The following is a 19,994-nucleotide window of genomic DNA, read 5'->3' as shown; positions in this document are numbered from 1 at the left end:
TGCTCCCTCCTTTATGTCACTTAGCTAATATTACTGTTTTGTTTGTCAAGTCTAACCGTTTTAGAATTGAATTGCCCATGTTAAAGTTTACATCTGAATGTAGCTTTAGCCAGCCACTTATCTGTATTGTCTAGATCAATGTTCTTCAAACTTGGGTATACCAGGCAACCCAATGAAGGATGCAGAAAGGAAATCTCTGAATTTCTATTTTTATTTTAATTCTAAGAAAGCTTTTTCCAAAATCTTTAACAGTATTTACTATATCAATTGATAGTCGTTTGTATATAGTTTTAAAGTAAATAGTCATATATAAAAGAGTATACTCAACAACTGTGTTGTTGGGGTGCCCAATCAAAAATAGAAACCACTGGTCTAAGCCCCTTCCCATGTGGGAAGGAAAATGTGCTCACTCTCCTGGGGAGGAACCAGGAGGCAAAATTCCCTTTGTGTATGTAATTTCTGCTGCAGTCCTCACAGGGTGGAAGAAAATGACCTCAGAGGCGAGTAACATTTCTGACACTGTGAGTGAGTTCATCCTCTTGGGCTTCCCTTGCCGCTGGGAAATACAGATCTTCCTCTTTTCCATATTCTTTGTGACTTACATCCTGACCCTCTTTGGAAACATGGCCATCGTGTGTGCAGTGCACTGGGACCACCAGCTCCACACCCCGATGTACATTCTGCTGGCTAATTTCTCCTTCCTGGAGATCTGCTATGTCAACTCTGATGTGCCCAACATGCTGGCCAACTTCCTCTCCCAGACCAAAACCATCTCCTTTGCTGGGTGCCTGCTCCAGTTGTACTTCTTCTTCTCACTGGGCACAACTGAATGCTTATTTCTCTCCATCATGGCCTATGATCGGTTCCTGGCAATCTGCCGCCCCCTGCACTACCTCACCATCATGACTATGAAATTCTGCAGCAACCTGGTCATCTTTTGCTGGGTATATGGTTTCCTCTGGTTTCTGGTCCCAGTGATACTCGTTAGCCAGCTACCATTTTGTGGCCTGAATGTGATTGATGACTTTCTGTGTGACCTGGGTCCTTTGCTGGCCCTGGCTTCAGCCTGTGTCCCAATTCCAGGGACTGTTCTCATGTGTGGCACCATGAGTTCCCTTCTTATCTTTGCCACCTTTTTCTACATTATTGGCTCCTACACCTTGGTACTGAGGGCCGTAATTCGGGTGCCCTCAGTTGCTGGCCGGAAGAAGGCCTTCTCCACCTGCTCCTCACACCTGGCCGTTGTGTTTTTATTCTATGGTTCGGTCATGATGACGTATGTAAGCCCAGGGACAGGACAAGCAGAGAGCATGCAGAAGTTCACAACTTTGTTCTACTCAGTTTTGACCCCTTTTTTCAACCCCATGATCTACAGCCTTCGGAATAAAGAAATGAAGGATGCCTTGAAGAAAGTTCTAAGAGGTTCCTAAAATTGGCTGTGATTTAGTGAGTTATTCCCAGATGAGTTCAGACTGCAAGCCGCCTCCTGTCAGTGAACCGTTAAGAAACTGGAAAATAGATGTGAACTTTTTGAAGGAGCCATTTCGAAACCCCAAATGCCAGGACATGAATGAAGTCTTTCCTTAGGCAGAATTAATTGCCTCTTCCACAGAACATTACTTGTACTTCTATTTAACGTGTCTTTTCTTCTTTCTTGTATTATAGTTAACTGTTTATAAATCCATCACCACATGCCTCCCCATCCTTACTAGACTGAATTTCTTAAGAGCAGGGACCATACTTTATTAATGTCTGTAATCCCAGGACCAACAAAATACCTAGCACAAAAATGTCAATTTAAATTAAAAAAATATATACTGTTCATATTTTCTCACTAGATTCTATCATTCCTGACATTCAGGACCATATATAAAGAAACTATGCAAATTCTGTAACAGTCTGTATTTTATATGTCCTATGGCTGAAATGAAAAGCACTTCCCTAGAAAAATGTGAGATTAACTTGAACTGGTTGAACCAATCATTGAATGATAATCAAATAAATGGAAAACTCTCACCAGATGAAAGTTAATGTCTAAGAAATTACCTGCCTCTCACCCTTCATCAATCCCTTTGTCTAACAGGGTAACTACTTTATTTCATTTCCTTCTTACAAACCCTGCTTCCACTACTGCATATTTTAAAACACACCATACAACTCTTACCACTGAAAATGTGATTTGAAGATTATCAGCTGAGCATCACTAAGAAACTTTTAGTTTTTAAACTATTTTTCTTTATTTTATTTTTCAATTGCAGTTTACATTCAAAATTATTTTGTATTAGTTTCAGGTGTACAACACAGCGGTTAGACAATCCTATACTTTACAACGTGATCCCTCTAGAGAGCAGGATCTCAGGGCCTCATGTTAGACCGAATGATGCAGAATCTTCATTTTATTTTCTGTGGATTATTATGCACATTAAGGTTGGGAAACCACAGATCTACAACAGATTCTCTAAAAGGCTCACAGTAATCATAACCACATGTAGGATTTGCTATTGATACCTACCTCCACCTGACAGTGGTTCTCAACTAATTAACTCAGATTGTAATACACAGAGAGAGTTGGGAATGACTGCATTGAAATTTAGGAACTTCTAAACTAGAATAACAGAGAATGAGACTGCATCCACATTTCTTCTCTTTCCAAAAGCCATCTTGGTGCAAATCAACCAAACTGAATATCAGAAAGCAATAAGACCTATTATAACACAAGTATAATAATCATTGCCTTGCCAAAAAAAATTTATATCTAAGATAGGTAAGTCTCTTTTGAATGTTCTTCAAATTCTTATTTTGGGGAGATTATGAATAGTAAAAAGAAAAACTATAGTAAAAAGAAAATATGAAAAGCTATCCTGGCATTGTACTAGCCTTTGGAGTGACCCAGATTAACAATATTTCTTTCCTGACCTCAGACCACAACTCAGTGATGGAAATAAGCTTTTCTAACCTGTTTGTTTGTTTGTAACAACTTGATTAAAATAGTGTTTGTGTACCATAAAACTCACCCTTTTAAAAGTGAACAATTCCATGTTTTTTGGTTTATTCACACAGTTGTGCAACCATCGCCATGAACAAATTTTAGAATATTTTTATCACTTCAAGAAGAAATCCCATGCCCATTAGCAGTCACTTTCTATTTACCTCTCCCTCAGCCCTTGGCAACCACTTATCTGCTTTCTGTCCCTATGCATTATGCCTCTTTTGGGCATTTCAATAAATGCTAGTCTGCTGTTTTTCACAGATACCATGGCTGCACGTCTGCTGGTTTCCAAGGCTACTGTGGAGCTGGAAAGAAGGAGATGGGAATAAAGCCAGTTAGGATGCCACACAGCTCATTTTTCTTACCGATTCAGCTGTTTTATTGAATAAATGCTTCTCTAATTGTTGCAAGCCTTAGGCTGATTTCCAAAGTTCTAAAGAGAGCTAATTTTTATCATTTCTGCCAGATTTCTTTTCTTTTCTTTTTTTTTTTTTTGAGGAGTGGGTTTTGGAGGCTCTTACTCTTCCATTCTGGAAGTCCCTCCCTGAACTGTTAATCTCTTACAATACAATAATGTGTTAATAACTTGAATGTTATATAGTGGAATTGTGTAAACAATATTATAGAAGCAGAATCATGGCCAATTTTGCCTGGAAGAGTGAGATATAGAAAGTAATACAAAGAGAATGCCATTTGAGTTGAACCTTGAAAGATGAGTAGAAGATATGTGGACATAGATACTAGATCAGCCATAGAAAGGCATAAAAAATAGAATCAATTCCATAGTAATATAGGCAGAAAATAAATTTAGAGCACATGGAGTTCTACAATATAACAGTCCGAATAGTACATCGACTAAGTAACCAGAGGATTATGATCTCTTTCTCTTGATCCTTTTAATTTGTCCCATTTCACCTAAAGTTTACATAATAACATTACTAGGGACAGATTCTATGCTTTCTTTTTATTCTTGGTTCAGGACATGAAGCAATGAATTAGTTCACCATTTTAATGATCTTTATTACATTATTTCTTCTTACCAGGAATTGTTCTAGGTGTTGATAATACAGAAATGAACAAGACAAGACCTGTTCTGATATAGCTTACCCTCTGGGAGTACAAGAGAGTGATAATAAAGAGATACTTAATTCCATGTACTGTTAACTGATAGAAACGAATACAGAGTAAAGGAATGGAAGGGGTGCAGTGTATATTTCAAACAAAGTGGTCAAAAAAGTGGGAGGTGTTCTCTAAGGAGGGGACAGAGATTAGAACTGAATTAAGCAAGGAAGTGAGATATGTAAATACCTCGGAGAAGAACATCAGGCAGAAAGAATATCTAACACAAAGACCCTGAAGGTTGGTGCACACTAGCGTATTCAAGATACATCTCCTGTATGACTAGCTATGAGTGAGTGAGAATGAGATAATTAAAGTAGCCAGAGCCTAGAATATGTAGGTCTTATAGGCCACAGTAAAGATGGTGAGGACCATATTAATAATAATAATGGTAGTGATAGTAACCATGTCTACTACTTTGCCACAGCAAGGGAGAATATTCCAAATGAACCATAGGACAAGTCAATAAGAGCTTGAAGGAGATTTTTAAATAAGATTTGGGTTTGTGTTATGTGACTTGAGGAAAAGTTCAAGAAAATGTGAGTCTGTTTTAGACAGGGTGATGTCAGGAAAGGGGCAACTCAGTGATTCGCATCTTAGTCATTTTTTTTCAAACTATATTTATTTTTTTATTAATTTATTTTTATTACAGATATTTCTTCTCTTTCCCCATTGATACCTCCTCCCGATCCCACCGGCACTGCTCCCAGCATTGTTGTCCATGTCCATCGGTTATGCATACATGCATATAAGTTCTGTGGTTTATCTCTTCCCTCCCCCCATAACCCCCCTTCTGAGAGTTGTCAGTCTGTACCCTACTTCCATGTTTCTGGGTCTACCCTATTCCTCAGACTGTTATGTTTATTATATTCCATAAATAAGTGAGATCATGTGGTATTTGTCTTTTTGTGCTTGGCTTGTTTCACTTAGGATAATACTCTCTAGGTTCCTCCATGTCGTCTCAAAGGATAAGAGCTCTTTCTTTCTTACAGCTGCATAGTATTCCATTGTGTATATGTACTACAGTTTTTTTTATCCACTCATCTACTGATGGACACTTGGGCTGTTTCCAGATCTTAGAGATAGTAAACAGTGCTGCTATGAGCATAGGAGTACATATATTCTTTCTGATTGGTGTTTCAGGCATCTTAGTCATTTTTATTTAGGAGGTGGGAATAATGAAGCAAGACTAGAGTGGTTAATAGTAAATAACCAGGGGAGATGAGAAAATGACAGTGCAGTGAATGGAAGCTACACAGACAATCTCCCAGCACCAAATGGGAATTACAACTAAAATAAAGACAAATCGTTGGATAAAGCAACAGAAAAGCAGTGGGACAGGACCATATAACCAGGAACAATGGTAGGATCTGTGGAGGTGCGAGAGGGTGGAAAGCTGGGAGCCCACAAACAGCAGCAGTCTTAGCTGTGAGCAGTGTTCTCAGGGATAAAATACTAGGCTTGTTTCACAGCGCAGAGGGCCGGAACAGAGCACTGGATTGGATACAGCCACTGACCTAGGGTTCTGGTAGAGGGAGAGCAGACTGGACTGGAACCCTGAGGATACATCCAGGATATGGAGGGCACTCAGAGTTTTTGCTGAGTCGTGGCCACAAAGGACAGTGGCCAGCTTGCTCTTTCCCAGAGCTGTGGGGAAAAGCAGCAACCACTCCCTTGTAGATTCAGCCACTTCCAGGTGAGGCAAAGAAATGTGAATTGAGGCTCATTAACAACCTGTATCTGTCCCACCCTCTGGAAATCCTCTTACTCAGAATACCAGGACTACATTCCAGGGCCCTGAGTAACTGAGACTAATAGCCTCCAGGCAAAAAGCTAGAGGAAAACAGAACCTTTCCTGGGTTTGCAAATCTACCCAGGAAAGTAAGACTTGACAGTGGTGTTTAATGTGGGCCCACCCAGGCTCATCTAAACCCAGTAGAGAGAGCCACAAACAGAAGAACACCAACACCCACAGGAAAAATTTGGCAGGCTCCAAAACCCACTGAAATAGCTAAAATGGTGAAACAAAGAAACAAATCCCAAATGAAAGAACAATAGCAAGAGAACTCTATCGAAGATGAGATCAATGAACTGCAGCTAAGCAAATTATCAGAGGTAGAGTTCAAAGCATGATCTTGAGGAAGCTCAACGGCATGAGTAAGAATATAAGCACCATGAGTAAAGATATAGAAACACTGAAAACCAACCAAGTGGAAATGAAGAATGACATAGCAGAAATTAAGAACATATTGGAAGGACTAACCAGCAAAGTAGAGGAAGCTGAGGACCGGATCAGTGAATTAGAAGACAGGGTAGAAAAAAATTCAACCAATTAGAAAACCAAAAGGAAAAAACAATTAAAAATCAGGAAGATAGCAAAATGGCAGCAGAGTGAATGGAAGCTACACAGACCATCATCCAGGACCAAACTGGAATTACAATGAAAATAAAGACAAAGCACCAGGAAAAAGCAACAGAAAAACAGCTTGGAGAACCATGTAACCAGAAACACTGACTCAATCCTGGTAGGATTGCAGAGGCGCAAAAGGGGGGCTGGGAGCCCACAGACAGCAGCGGCCTTACTGAGAGCAGCACCCTTGGGTTAAAATCCCAAGTGGCTCCACAGCACAGAGCCAGGACAGACGCTCAAATAGCTACAGCCACTTACCTTGAGCTCCAGCAGAGGGAGGGCGGACTGGACTAGAATAGTGTGGGGACACTCAAGATTTGGAGGGCACTCAGAGATTTTGCTGAGTTGCAACCACACAGGACAGTGGTCATCTTACTCCTTTACTACTTCCCAGGGCTCAGGGAGGGGTGGTGGTCCTTATCTTGGAGATTCAATCCCACCCAGTGGCCATTGAAATGCAAATTGAGGCTCACTAACAACCAGCATCTGCCCCACCCTCAAGAAATCCCTTTGTGCTGAACACCTGAGGGAGTTTTTCATTAAACTGAGAGGCCAAGACTCTTCAAGTCACTGAGACTAATAGACTCCAGGCAAAAAGCTAGAGAATAACTGAACCATTCCTGGGCTTGCAACTCAACCCAGGAAAGTAAGATTAGACAGTGTTGTTTAACGTGGGTCCTACCACACTCATCCAAACCCAGTAGAGGGTGCCACAAACAGCAGAACACGAACACCCACAGGGAAATTTGGCAGGCTCCCAAATCCACTGAGATATCCAAAATGGTGAAACAAAAGCCAAATGAAAGAACAAGAGACCTCTAACGAAGATGAGATAAATGAGGTGCAGTTAAACAAGTTAACAGAACTAGAATTCAGGGCCATAATCTTGAAGAAGCTCAACAGCATGTGTAAGGACATGAGCACCATGAGTAAAGACATAGAAATGTTGAAAATCAACCACTTGGAAATTAAAAACCAGCAAGAAGAAATGAAGAATGACATATCAGAAATAAAAAACACATTGGAAGGTCTAAACCGCAAAGTAAAGGAAGCAGAGGACCAGATAAGTGAATTAGAAGACAGGGTGGAAAAAATCAACCAATCAAAAAAACAGAAGGAAAACACAATTAAAAACAGGAAGACAGCTTAAGAGAACTGTGGGACAACTGAAAACGTAATAATATTTGCATCATAGGAGTCACCAAAGAAGAAGAAAATGAGCAAAAGTTAGAGAATATATTTGAAGAAATAGTGACAGAAAACTTTCCTAATTTGGTGAAGGAAGAAGGCATTCAAGTTCAAAAAGCACAGAGAGCCCCAAGTAAGAAGAACCCAAACAGGCCTACACCAAAACACATAGTAATCAAAATGCCAAAAATTAAAGACAAAGAGAGAATCCTAAAGGGAGCAAGAGATAAGCAACAGGTTACTTACAAAGGAACCCCCATAAGGTTCTCAGCTGACTTCTTTTTTTTTAATTAATTTATTTTTGTTACAGATGTTTCTCCTCCCCACCTCCACTGATTCCCCTGTCCACCTCCCTCCCCGCCCTGTCCCCAACTTTGTTGTCCATGTCCACTGTTCATGCATACCTGTATATAAGTTCTGTGGTTTATCTCTCCCCCACCACCCCCTCTTCTGGGGATTGTCAGTCTGTACCCCACTTCCACGTCTCTGGGACTATCCCATTCTTCAGACTGTTATGCTCATTATATTCCACAAATAAGTGGTTAGACAAACATATACTTTACAAAATGAACCCCCCCTCATATTTCCAGTACCTACCTGGCATCAAACATAATTATTACAATATTATTGACCATATTCCATATAGGGAATATGTAAACTACATCCCCGTGACTACCAATTAATACTTCATTAAAAAAACTTTTAGCCCTGGCCGGTTTGGCTCAGCGGTTAGAGCGTAGGCCTGCGGTCTGGAGAGACCCGGGTTCGGTTCCCGCTAAGGGCATGTACCTCGATTGCAGTTTGTCCCCGGCCCTGGTTGGTCGTGCGGGTGGCAGCCACTCGATGTGTTCCTTTCACATCGATGTTTCTCTCTCTCTCTGTTCCTCTCTCTCCCTCCCACTCTACCTGAACAAAAAATGGAAAAATGTCCTCGGGTGAGGATAAAAAACAAACAAACAACTTTTAATAGGCCCTGGCTGGTTTGGTTCAGCGGTTAGAGCATCGGCCTGCAGTCCAGAGAGAGCCAGGTTTGGTTCCCACTAAGGACCAGACCCAGGTTTGGTTCCCGGTTGCAGTTTGTCCCTGGCCCTGGTTGGGCCCTGCAGGAGGCAGCCACTCAAATGTGTCCCTTTCTCATCGATGTTTCTCTCTCTCTTCCTCTCTCTCCTTCCCACTCTATCTGAATAAAAAATGGAAAAATGTCCTTGGGTGAGGATTAAAAAAAAAACAAAACTTTTTAATAGGATATATTGGCGTGACATTGGTTAATAAAATTATATAAGTTTCAGGCTAAGGGTCCATCAATCTTGTTTATCTTTTCGAAAAACCAGCTCTTTGTTTCATTGATCCTTTGAATTGTTTTTTTGGACTCTATGTCGTTCATTTCTGCTCTGATCTTTACTATTTCCTTCCTTCTACTTGCTCTGGGGTTTTCTTTTTGTTTGTTTTTTAGTTCTTTAAGTTGTGAGGTTAATCTATTGAGATTATTCTTGTTTCTTGAGGTAGGCCTGTAGTGCTATGAACTTCCCTCTCAGAACTGCTTTCACTGCATCCCATAGATTTTGTGTTGTTGTGTCTTCATTTTCATTGGTTTCCAGGAAATTTTTAACTTCTTCCTTGACCTCAGTAACCCATTCGTTGTTTAATAACATGCTCAAATGTCTTTGCATGTTCTTGTTGGAATTGATTTCTAGTTTCATGCCATTGTGATCTGAGACAATGCTTGATATGATTTCAACCTTCTTGAACTTGTAGAGACTTAGTTTGTGTCCTAACATGTGGTCTATCTTTGAGAGTGTCCCATGTGTACTTGAGAAGAATGTGAATTCTGTAGTTTTGGGGTGTAATTCTCTGTAGATATCTATTAAATTCATTTGACCTAGTGCTTCATTTAGAGTCTGTGTTTCCTTAATTTTTTGTGTAGAGGATCTATCCAGTGATGTCAGTGGGGTGTTGAAGTTCCTGCTAAGATTGTAGTGCTGTTGATTTCTCCTTTGATGTCCTCTAGAAGATTTTTAATATATGTTGGTGCTCCTATATTGGGTGAATATATATTTACCAAGGTTATATCTTCCTGTTGGATAGATCCTTTCAATATTATGTAGTGGCCTTCTTTGTCTTTAATTATGGCCTTCAATATGAAATCTATTTTATCAGATATGAGTATTGCCACCCCAGCTTTTCTTTCCTTTTGATTTGCTTGGCAGATTTTTTCCATCCCTTCACTTTCAACCTATGTGAATCTTTTGTTGTGTGGTGGGTTTTTTGTAAACAACATATATATGAGTCATGCTTTTTTATCTAATCAGCTCCTCTGTGTCTTTTTACCAGAGCATTCAATCCATTTCCATTTTAGGTCATTATTAACATGTACTTATTTATTGCCATTTTTGTTTAGTGTGGTTATATTTTTCTTCCTATTTCTTCTGCTAACTATAGCAGTCCTTTTTATCTTGCAGTGCTGGTTTGGTGCTAATGTATTTTTTTAGCCTTTTTCTTTTTCTTTCTTTCTTTTTTTTTTTTTTTTTTTTTTTTTTTTTTTTTTTTTTGTCTGGGAAGCTCTTTATTTGACCTTCTATTTTGAATGATAGCCCTGCTGGATAGAGTAGTCTTGGATTCAGATCCTTGTTTTTCATGACCTTGATTACTTTATGCCATTCCATTCTGGCCTGTAGTGTTTCTGTTGAGAAGTCAGCTGATAACCTAATGGGTTTTTTTTTTACTAGAGGTAACCTGTTGCTTATCTCTTGCTCCCTTTAGGATTCTCTCTTTGTCTTCAATTTTTGGCATTTTGATTATCATGTGTCTTGGTGTGGGTCTGTTTTGTTCTTCTTACTTGTGGCTTTCTGTGCTTCTTGAACTTGAATGCCTTCTTCCTTCACCAAGTTAGGAAAGTTTTCTGTCTCTGTTTCTTCAAATATATTCTCTAACCCTTGCTCATTTTCTTCTTCTTTGAGGACTCCTATGATGTGAATATTATTACGTTTCCAGTTGTCCCACAGTTCTCTTAAGCTTTCTTCCTGTTTTTTAATTGTTTTTTTTCCTTCTGTTTTTCTGATTCATTGATTTTTTTCTACCCTGTCTTCTAATTCACTGATCCACTTTATTTGACCTTTATTTGATCCACTTCCTTTACTTTGCTGTTTAGACCTTCCAATGTGTTCTTAATTTCTGATATGTCATTCTTCATTTTTTCTTGGTGGTTTTTCATTTCCAGTTGGTTGATTTTCAATGTCATTATGTCTTTGCTCATGGTGTTGATGTCCTTACTCATGCTGTTGAGCTTCCTCAAGATCATGGCTCTGAATTCTATCTCTGTTAACTTGCTTAACTGCATTTCATTTATATCATCTTTGGTAGAGGTCTCTTGTTCTTTCATTTGAGATTTGTTTCTTTGTTTCACCATTTTGGCTATCTCAGTGGATTTGGAAGCCTGCCAAATTTTTCCTGTGGGTATTCGTGTTCTGCTGTTTGTGGCTTCTTCTACTGGGTTTGGATGGTGTGGGAGGACCCACGTTAAACAACACTGTCTAATCTTACTTTCCTGGGTTGAGTTGCAAGCCCAGGAACAGTTCAGTTATTCTCTAACTTTTTGCCTGGAGTCTATTAGTCTCTGTTACTTAAAGAGCCTTGGCTTCTCAGTTGAATGAAAAACTTTTTCAGGTTTTCAGCATAAGGGGATTTCTTGAGGGTGGGGCAGATGCTGGTTGTTAATGAGCCTCAATTTGCATTGCAATGGCCCACCTTGGTGGGGTTGAATTTTCAGAGGAGGGGCCACTGCCTCTCCCCAGAACCCTGGGAAGGAGTAAGTTGGCCACCGTCTTGTGTGGCCTTAACTCAGCAAAAGCTCTGAGCACCCTCCGAATCCCGAGTGTCTCCACACGGTTCCAGTTCAGTCTGTCCTCTCTCTGCTGGAGCCCAAGGTGAGTGACTGTGGCTATTTTAGCCCTCTGTTCCGGCTTTCTGCACTGTAGAGTGGGTTTGGGTGTTTAACCCTGGGGGCACTGCTCACAGCTAAGACCACTGCTGTCTGTGGGCTCCCAGCCCCCCTCTTGTGCCTCCACAATTTTACCAGGATCAATTCCATGTCTCTAGTTATATGGTCCTTGCAGGCTGCTTTTCTGTTGCTTTTTCCTGACAATTTGTCTTTATTTTAGTTGTAATTTCAGTTTGGTCCTGGGAGATCGTCTGCATAGCTTCCATTCACTCCTCCACCATTTCACCTTTCCTCAATATCCTTGAGGTATATAATATGGATAAATATCTTCAGACCAATGAGGAAAATAACATCAGCACAATAGAAAATGTGCCAAATATATAAATATAAAATGATATTCATTATATTCAGAATTACAGAAAACTCTAGTAAATACAGTTTTTCCCTAAAAACTGATAAAGATAAAAAATGATGTTGTGAAAAATAGCAATCTCATTCTTTGCTTGTAGAACATAAATTGGTACAACATTTACAGAGGACATTTTGCCAAAAACTATCATAATTTAAAGACATTCCCTTTGACTCAGCAATTCCACTCCTAAATATTTGTCTGAGTAGTATTTTCATACATGAGAAAAAATGGCATATCCCTGGTCAGTGTGGCTCAGTTAGTTGGAGCATCATCCAGTATACTAAAAAGTTGTGGGTTCTATTCCTTGTCAGGGCACGTAGAGGCCAATCAATTAATGTTCCCTCTCACATTGATGTTCCTCTCTCTCTCTCTCCCCCCTTCCCCCCTTACTCCCTTTTCTCTCTCTCTCAAATCAGAGAATCATTAAGCATGTCCTTGGGTGAGCGTTTAAAAAAGAAAAAAGAAGAATGGCATATGCACAAGAACAATAACTACTGTTTGTAATAGCAAAAGACTGGAACAATCTAAATTCCCATTAATTAATGACTGATTAGGTAAATTATTATATATCCATAGATTGGAATATACTACATAACTGTTAAAAATGAAGATCTGCACATGTCTGTTGATATAAAAATGTCCTCAAAGTGTACTATAAATGAAAAGCAAGATAAAAGAGATTGTATCTAGGGCCGTCTCTCATGTGAAGAAAAATTATATAGAGTTGTATATTGTGTGCTTCTTGAAGAAGAAAAAAAGTAGTAACTGAATGCTTTTAAGAAAGACAATTGGGTGTCTGAAGACAGGGGGAAGGAGACATTTTCACTTTATATGCCTTTGTATTTTTAAATTTTTATTCTATGTGCATGTATTGCTATTAAACATGTATTTAAATAACATTTAATATTTACATTAAAATAAATTTTTAAATATTTTATCATAAAATTAGAACAAGGAAGGTATTTCTTCATAATTCTTTGATTCTTTGGGAAATTAGAAAGAGGATTGATTATTGATGGAAAAGGAAACAGAACAAAACTGATAGCCTCTGGATATCATTTCACTAATATTCTTTGGTTTTGTTGGAACAAAGTAGGAAATGTCTTCCTCCTCTGAGGACCTGTGAAAGTAAATAAAGTATAAAAATAGAAAGTGACAATTTTTAAATAATTGTTGTATCAATTCCTCTGCTGTCGTTTTTGGGTTTTGTTTTTTTTGGTTTTTTTTTTTTTCATTAAAACAGTTGAACACATATGCTAAGCACTGAGCTAGAAGGAGCATCATATACAGAAGCTAATATGACACCTTTCCTTCTCTTGTGGGGCTCATAAACAAGTATTAAATGAAATAAGATGTGCTATAAACAAGGGAATCATAAATTCTTATGTGAGCAAGTGAAAGAACAGTACAGATAAAAGCCAAGAGTATTAAAGGGCAAGAAAGTATGACAAGTTCTGAAAAAATACATACAACTGCCCGGCCGGTGTGGCTCAGTGGATTGAATGTTGTGTCGTGGACTGAGAGATGCTGGTTCGATTCCCCGTCAGGGCACATGCCCGGGTTGCAGGCTCGATCCCCAATGGGGGGGGGGGGTGCAGGAGGCAGTCAATAGATGTATCTCTCCCACATCGATGTTTCTATTTCTCTCTCCCTTTCTTTCTCTAAAAAAAGTCAATAAAAACATTTTTAAAATTATTTTTAAAAATACATATAACCATTCACAGATCACCATCTATTTACATATATACTATAATACACAAAAATTGGTGTCCATAGGGCTTTACTACCCACCATGATTTATAATTTGTCACACCTATTGATATATTCATGAGCATTTTTAACCAAAATAAATATGGCTCCATATGTAATTAACAATTTAACAATTAAAGAGATATAGATACATGATATTGATTGATAAAATCATGTTAGCAATATTTCAAACTGAAGATTGCTATTAATCACTTTATACAGTTTCTTATGCCTCATATTCCTGAGTTAATATGTCCTTAAAGAGTTGGCAGATTGTTCATATTTCATTTCTATTTAAATTTATTTATCTTACAAGTGTCAATAAACTCCTAGAATAAAGTAGGACTGCAAAATATAACACAAATCACAACTTAGAACCCAGTTTACTTATTTAAATACAGACATATACACAGATAAGTATATATGTGTGTATATATGAGAAAATATAAAAAGTAATTCTAAAGAAATATCACAATGTGTAAATATATTACTGAAGAAGTTTTCACATTTTACTTCAGTGATGGATCCACATGAAACAGCTGTTAATGGGTTTCTGGAAGCTGAACACTTAGTCAGGCACAAACCACAGAAAATCTGCTGTGGTTTAAGAGCTGATTCTAAAAGTTTTCTTCAGGCTCTAAAAACAAAAGCTCTTACTCTCTTGATAAATATAAGTAATCTGACTGTTTTCTATGCCAAATAGGCTTTCATATGATAGTAAAGTGAGAAGTTCAGTGTTCTAAAGCAGTTTTCTAAAAGCCAAATCACTCTTTCAAGAAAATGTAAAACCATCAGAATTCTACAAAAAAGTAAATTTCTAACTTTAAAAATACCTTCGACATCTGAAAATAAAACTGGCTGCTCTGCAGCATAAATGAGCTGCAGAATGGAGTAAGAAACTCTGAGTCCACTGTCGAGTACTCATCAAAGTCTACTCAAAAGTTTTTGTTTATTTGTTTGTTTTTATAAAGAAAATAAAACAAAGTGTGTTTAAGTATTACCCAGAGCTTATTGGTGAACATTAACTGAGTGGCTGTGCTAGTTCAGTTTCACGATTAGGATAAAGAAAAACAGAAAACTTGCCCACAACCTAATCTTTTCCAGTTATTATGACCAATGAAAATATAAAGAATATGTATAGAAGAGATATTTAGAAACATTCTTAAAGAGCTAAATTGTTTGATGTTTTTTGTTTCACACACTTTCATAATTCACCTTTCCAAACAGAATGAATACTGCTCTTTAAAAAAAAAAAATTATTATATGCAATTAGGAGACTTGACTTGGGGTAGTGAACACAATACAATATAATCGTGTATTATAGAATTGTATGCCTGAAACCTATATAATTTTATTAACCAATGTCACGCCAATATAGCCTATTAAAAAGTTTTGGGTTTTTTTTTAATCCTCACCCGAGGACATTTTTCTATTTTTTGTTCAGATAGAGTGGGAAGGAGAGAGAAAGAGAGAGAGAAACATCAATGTGAAAGGGACATATCTGAGTGGCTGCCTCCCGCAGGGCCCAACTAGGGCCAGGGACAAACTGCAACCGAGATACGTGCCCCCCAGCGGGAACCAAATCTGGCTCTCTCTGGACCGCAGGCCGATGCTCTAACCGCTGAACCAAACCGGCCAGGGCCTATTAAAAAGTTTTTTTAATGAAGTACTAATTGGTAGTCACGGGGATGTAGTTTACAGCATAGGGAATATGGTCAATAATATTGTAATAATTATGTTTGATGCCAGGTAGGTACTGGAAATATGAGGGGGGGTTCATTTTGTAAAGTATATGTTTGTCTAACCACTACGTCGCACACCTGAAATGAATACAAAATAATACTGAATGTGAACTACAGTTGAACAAAGAAATTTTAAAATATCCAGGCACTGGAGGACTCCTTGAGTGGCTGCGACTACCTGGGCAAACTCTGCACCACCACGCCCCCGCCCCACCCCCACGCCCCAGCCTTACCAGCTCACCTGGTCCTGCTACCACAGATGTCTGAGAAACCGCTAGAAGCTGGTGGTGCCAAGTGGCCACAGGACATACTCCTAATCTGTGGAGTCCCCAGCTGGGTCCTCGACGTGGCGCTTGTGACTTTTGTGGAGACCACACTGGAGATACTACGGCCAGGCCACATGCGGGAACTGAAGGAATGGGATGCAGACCCAAACTGCCAGAGCCTGGTGGCCTTGCTGTACAATGGCTCACAGGGCATCACTGCCTGGCTGGAGACGCAAGGCTCCTGGGATGGCTTCTGTCGCTTCCTCAACCCACACTGACATCTTGGAGCAGACTGCTGGTCCTGGTTCTTCCTTTATGCTTTATGGCAACAGTCTTAACTTATTTGTGTACAGAATTATCATGAGTTCCAAAATTTTTAACCCATTTTTACCTGCCCAACTGACCAGCCAAGTGAATTGAAGATGTGAAAGAACAGAACAGAGTAAACCACCTCACATGTTTACCTGCATCCCGATAAGGAGTCCCGTGGTGATGATTCAGCCAGTGTTTTAACTCCTGACAATACTCAAAGGTGTTAGGACAAAGGCACTCAAGTGGCTCTTCTCTGGCAGGGGAAAATGGAAATCTAAAGGCTTATTGCTCCAAAGAATTGTCAAAGAAACTGCATTTTATTAAATGGGAAACCGGGCACTATTTGCTACATTTAGATAAATATGAATAAGAGACTTTCATCTATCCAAAATTTCAACTGTTACTGCTGACTAATTTATCAAGGCAATGGGTCAGGAGTGAAATAGGGAAATAAAATCTAAAGTGTTCCAAGTACCAGTCTTACAAAGAATGTAATATTAACACCGTTTACAAGGAATTCTTCCTAATGACGTTGAAATTGAATTCCAGGGACTTCTCAAGTTTCCAGAATTAACATTAAAAATTTCTATTTTTTACTTCAATAAACTGTTAAATGTATTCAAAGTTTTAATAAATGTATGCATCTGTTTTTTAAATCCTCACCTGAGGATATTTTTTCATTTATCTTCAGAAAGACTGGGAGGAAGGGGGAGAGAGAGAGAGAGAGAAACATTGATGTGAGAGAGACATATTGATTGGTTGCCTCCCACACAACCCCAAGCAGGGCCAGGGACCGAACCAAAACCCAGGTACATGCCCCTGACCAGAATTGAACCTGCGACTCTTTGGTGTTCAGGTCAACATTCTAACCGCTGAGCCAAATAGGCCAGGGCAAATTTATGAATCTTTTTAAAAGAGAAAAATGAAAACAAAAACACCCATCTGACACAAACAATATTTAAGTTGTCCAAAAGTTTAACTGACTGTTTGAAATGTGAAACAAGTTGCTCATCTTGGCAGTGTTACAAATGGTAGTTAGACCATAGTGTCCCTGCCCCTGAGTCTTTGTTGGTCTCCACAGAAGTAAATCCTGAGACCAGTTCAAGTAGTTTATTTGGTAATGAAGGGAACATTGATAGAGAAAAATGAAACAAGGAAAGGAAGTCTTGCAACAAGGGGTGCATTGCCAAGCCAGCTACCACGGCAGGTAACTGCAGATAATTCCTCTGGAGAACACCAGGATGGTCAAGTAGATATCCTAGGTTATCCTACTACAAGGGTAAGGAATATCCAATCGATAGCCCAATTCCCATCTGTTTACTGTTAAGAGCTTCTGGGGAATGGGGAGGTCATTCAATTCCCTGTTCTTCTGTCCTGGAGAAACAAAGAATAGGCAGGCGAAGCAGGTTTCCCAGTCAGGGTGGAAAACATACTCAGAGATATAAATGTGGGTGCTGGTAGTTACACTGAAATGGAAAGAAGGAGAAAATACAGAGGGGAAATGGACAGGGAACCAATGACCTCTGTTCTAACAGCACCTCCAAGAATTCTGTGAGAATATATCTGGGCTGAGGAGAACAATGAGAAGAGAAGCTAAGAAAAAAAAGAATGAGAGAAAAAGAGGATATTTCATAAGTGAGTTCTCTACACCCACATGAGTAAATTAACCTCCCTGGGTTCCTCGCTCCACAGGGCTTAACTCTCCCACTGCCAGTCATCAATGAAGAGTGTTCTTGGCTATTTTTCAGAGGGTGATTTATCCACTCAAGAGGGATATATGATCTTCCGTTGGGTGCCTAAGTAACATGATGTGGCTGTGACACAAGGACATCTGCAAGAAATGGTGGGGAAAACGTAAAACAACAACAATAGCAATGATAATATTAGGGCAGGGCTAAATCACAGGGGTCCTTGTTTCACACTTTTGAATTTATGCTGTGGACAGAGAGAAACATCAAAGCTATTCAAACAAGGAAATGAACTGACTGGACTGACAAGTCTTTGAGATGAAACTCCTTCCATAGTCGTGGATAGATGGACAGAAAATGAGAATGAAGAAGACAAAGAACCCAACTCCCAGAGGCAACTGCTGGAGTAGAGCATGGAATGCCCTGCGCTGCCCTCTCTTGGGTCTGGGAATTTTTCCCTGAGCTGCTTGAAGGCACAGGACCACCACAAAAGCAGAAAATAAACCATTTATAAGAAAGCCAGGGTGATCCCAGAAGGAGATTGATTCCTGCTGGAACTGTACAGCTCTGTGTGCCTCAGGTCTCATTATACCTCCAGCCCATCTCTTCTTTCTGGAAAATCAGAGAAGGCTTTTTCCCCAAAACCCATAACTGGCACTACTCACTAGCAGTCCAGTGAATACTTCCTGCTTTGGAACCACTGTATCCTGTGTTGTATGGGAGAGGCGAAAATCTCCCCCTTCCCTTCTTGGTTCTTATGGCTGGTTGAATAATTAACTTGCTCTAAGGCTGCCCTGACCAGATGGCTCAGTTTGTTGGAACATCATTCCGTACACCAAAAGGTTGGTTTCAATTCCCAATCACAGCACATACTTAGGTTGGAGGGTTGAATCCCTGATTGGAATACACATGGGAAGCTACTGATCAATATTTCTCTCTCTCTCTCTCTCATCAATAAAAATATGTCCTCAGGTAAAGATTTTTAAAAATTGTATAAGGCAAATTAATAGGAGAAAACCAAGTTTTAATACTTATTCAAGAGGAATTCGCATAAGCAAGAAAATTCCAAAGACAGTAAGGGAAAATGAGGCATATGTGTCATTCTGGAAGAGATAGAGGTCTGGGACTTCAAAGGGAATTAAAGCAGAAACAGGCCTATCTTAAACTCCTTTAGGTAATTGGGGGAAGGTCACAGGTTCTTCCTGAGTCATTTGTTTCTTAAAAATAAAATAATTCTCATGCCAGACACATTTGGAGGGGGTAGCAAATTTTCCTTCCCTACAGTTGGCTTTGTTTTCCTAGAGTTGGTCCCTTGGACACCTTGTAGGTACTCTGAGTTGACTCAGAGACTGATTAGATCTCACGCTGTCCCTGAGAAGTTTGTTTACTGAAAAACAAAGGCAGTAGGCAGTAGGGTCTCCAGAGAGCCAGGCCCCAGGGAAATGTAAGAAGTAATACAGAACAGTCTCCTGACACTGTTCTCCTAGAAGTGGTAAGTTGGTCCTCATGGAGGAGGGCTCACTCCCTGAAGGCTCTGTTTATAATCCCTCCATCCTCTAGGAAACACTGAGAGTTTCATCCGATCTGTACTCCTTCACTTACTTATGGTTTTTGTAGAGGAGACCACCTCACCTCCCAGGAATACCAGACACCGTCAGAGGAACTTCAGGTTTGGATTCCCCTCTCGTTCATGAAAGGAGATAATGTAATGCTTAGATAAGAAAATAAGCATTAAGCAGCTAGAAAAGCTTAATAAAGCTCCTTTTCACTCTGCTTCAGCTATATATCACATGGCTAGCAATTTCTAAGCATTGCTGTGTGTCAGGACCTGCACAAGCACTTTAACATATGTTATCTTATCCTTTTGGATAAGATAAAGGATTGAGAGTCCTCAGTCCTTTGGTGAAAGTGTTACTGTGCCCATTTTACAGTTGAAGGAACTAAGAAGTACTTTATATGATTGAAAACGTTTTCACAATTGGCAAAGTATGACTTATAATTCAAACCCTGGGCTCCTTACTCCAAATCCTTTGTTTTTCTACAATGCTTTAGCTGCCTACCACGTCTCATAAATGAGGAAATTGTTCTTGTTTCAAGGACTTTTTAGAAATGGGACAGGTGTGAAAACCTCCTGTCCAAACCAAATGAAGCAGGCAGATATGTCGCTGTGAGAGCAGGTCAG

The 19,994-nt window shown here is 39.4% G+C and overlaps 1 protein-coding gene across 1 annotated transcript; it reads left to right on the top strand.

Moving 5' to 3' along the window:
- Window positions 1-488: 488 nt before the first annotated feature.
- Window positions 489-1,430, top strand: LOC118641299 (olfactory receptor 11G2-like). The gene has a single exon (XM_036278394.1). The coding sequence runs from the start codon at window positions 489-491 to the stop codon at window positions 1,428-1,430; it is 942 nt and encodes a 313-aa protein (XP_036134287.1).
- Window positions 1,431-19,994: the final 18,564 nt, after the last annotated feature.

Source organism: Molossus molossus, unplaced genomic scaffold (genome assembly GCF_014108415.1).
Source record: "Molossus molossus isolate mMolMol1 unplaced genomic scaffold, mMolMol1.p scaffold_m16_p_1, whole genome shotgun sequence".
Taxonomy (NCBI): domain Eukaryota; kingdom Metazoa; phylum Chordata; class Mammalia; order Chiroptera; family Molossidae; genus Molossus; species Molossus molossus.
The sequence above is the reverse complement of the archived record's forward strand: the minus strand, read 5'-3'. Positions and strand labels throughout refer to the sequence as shown.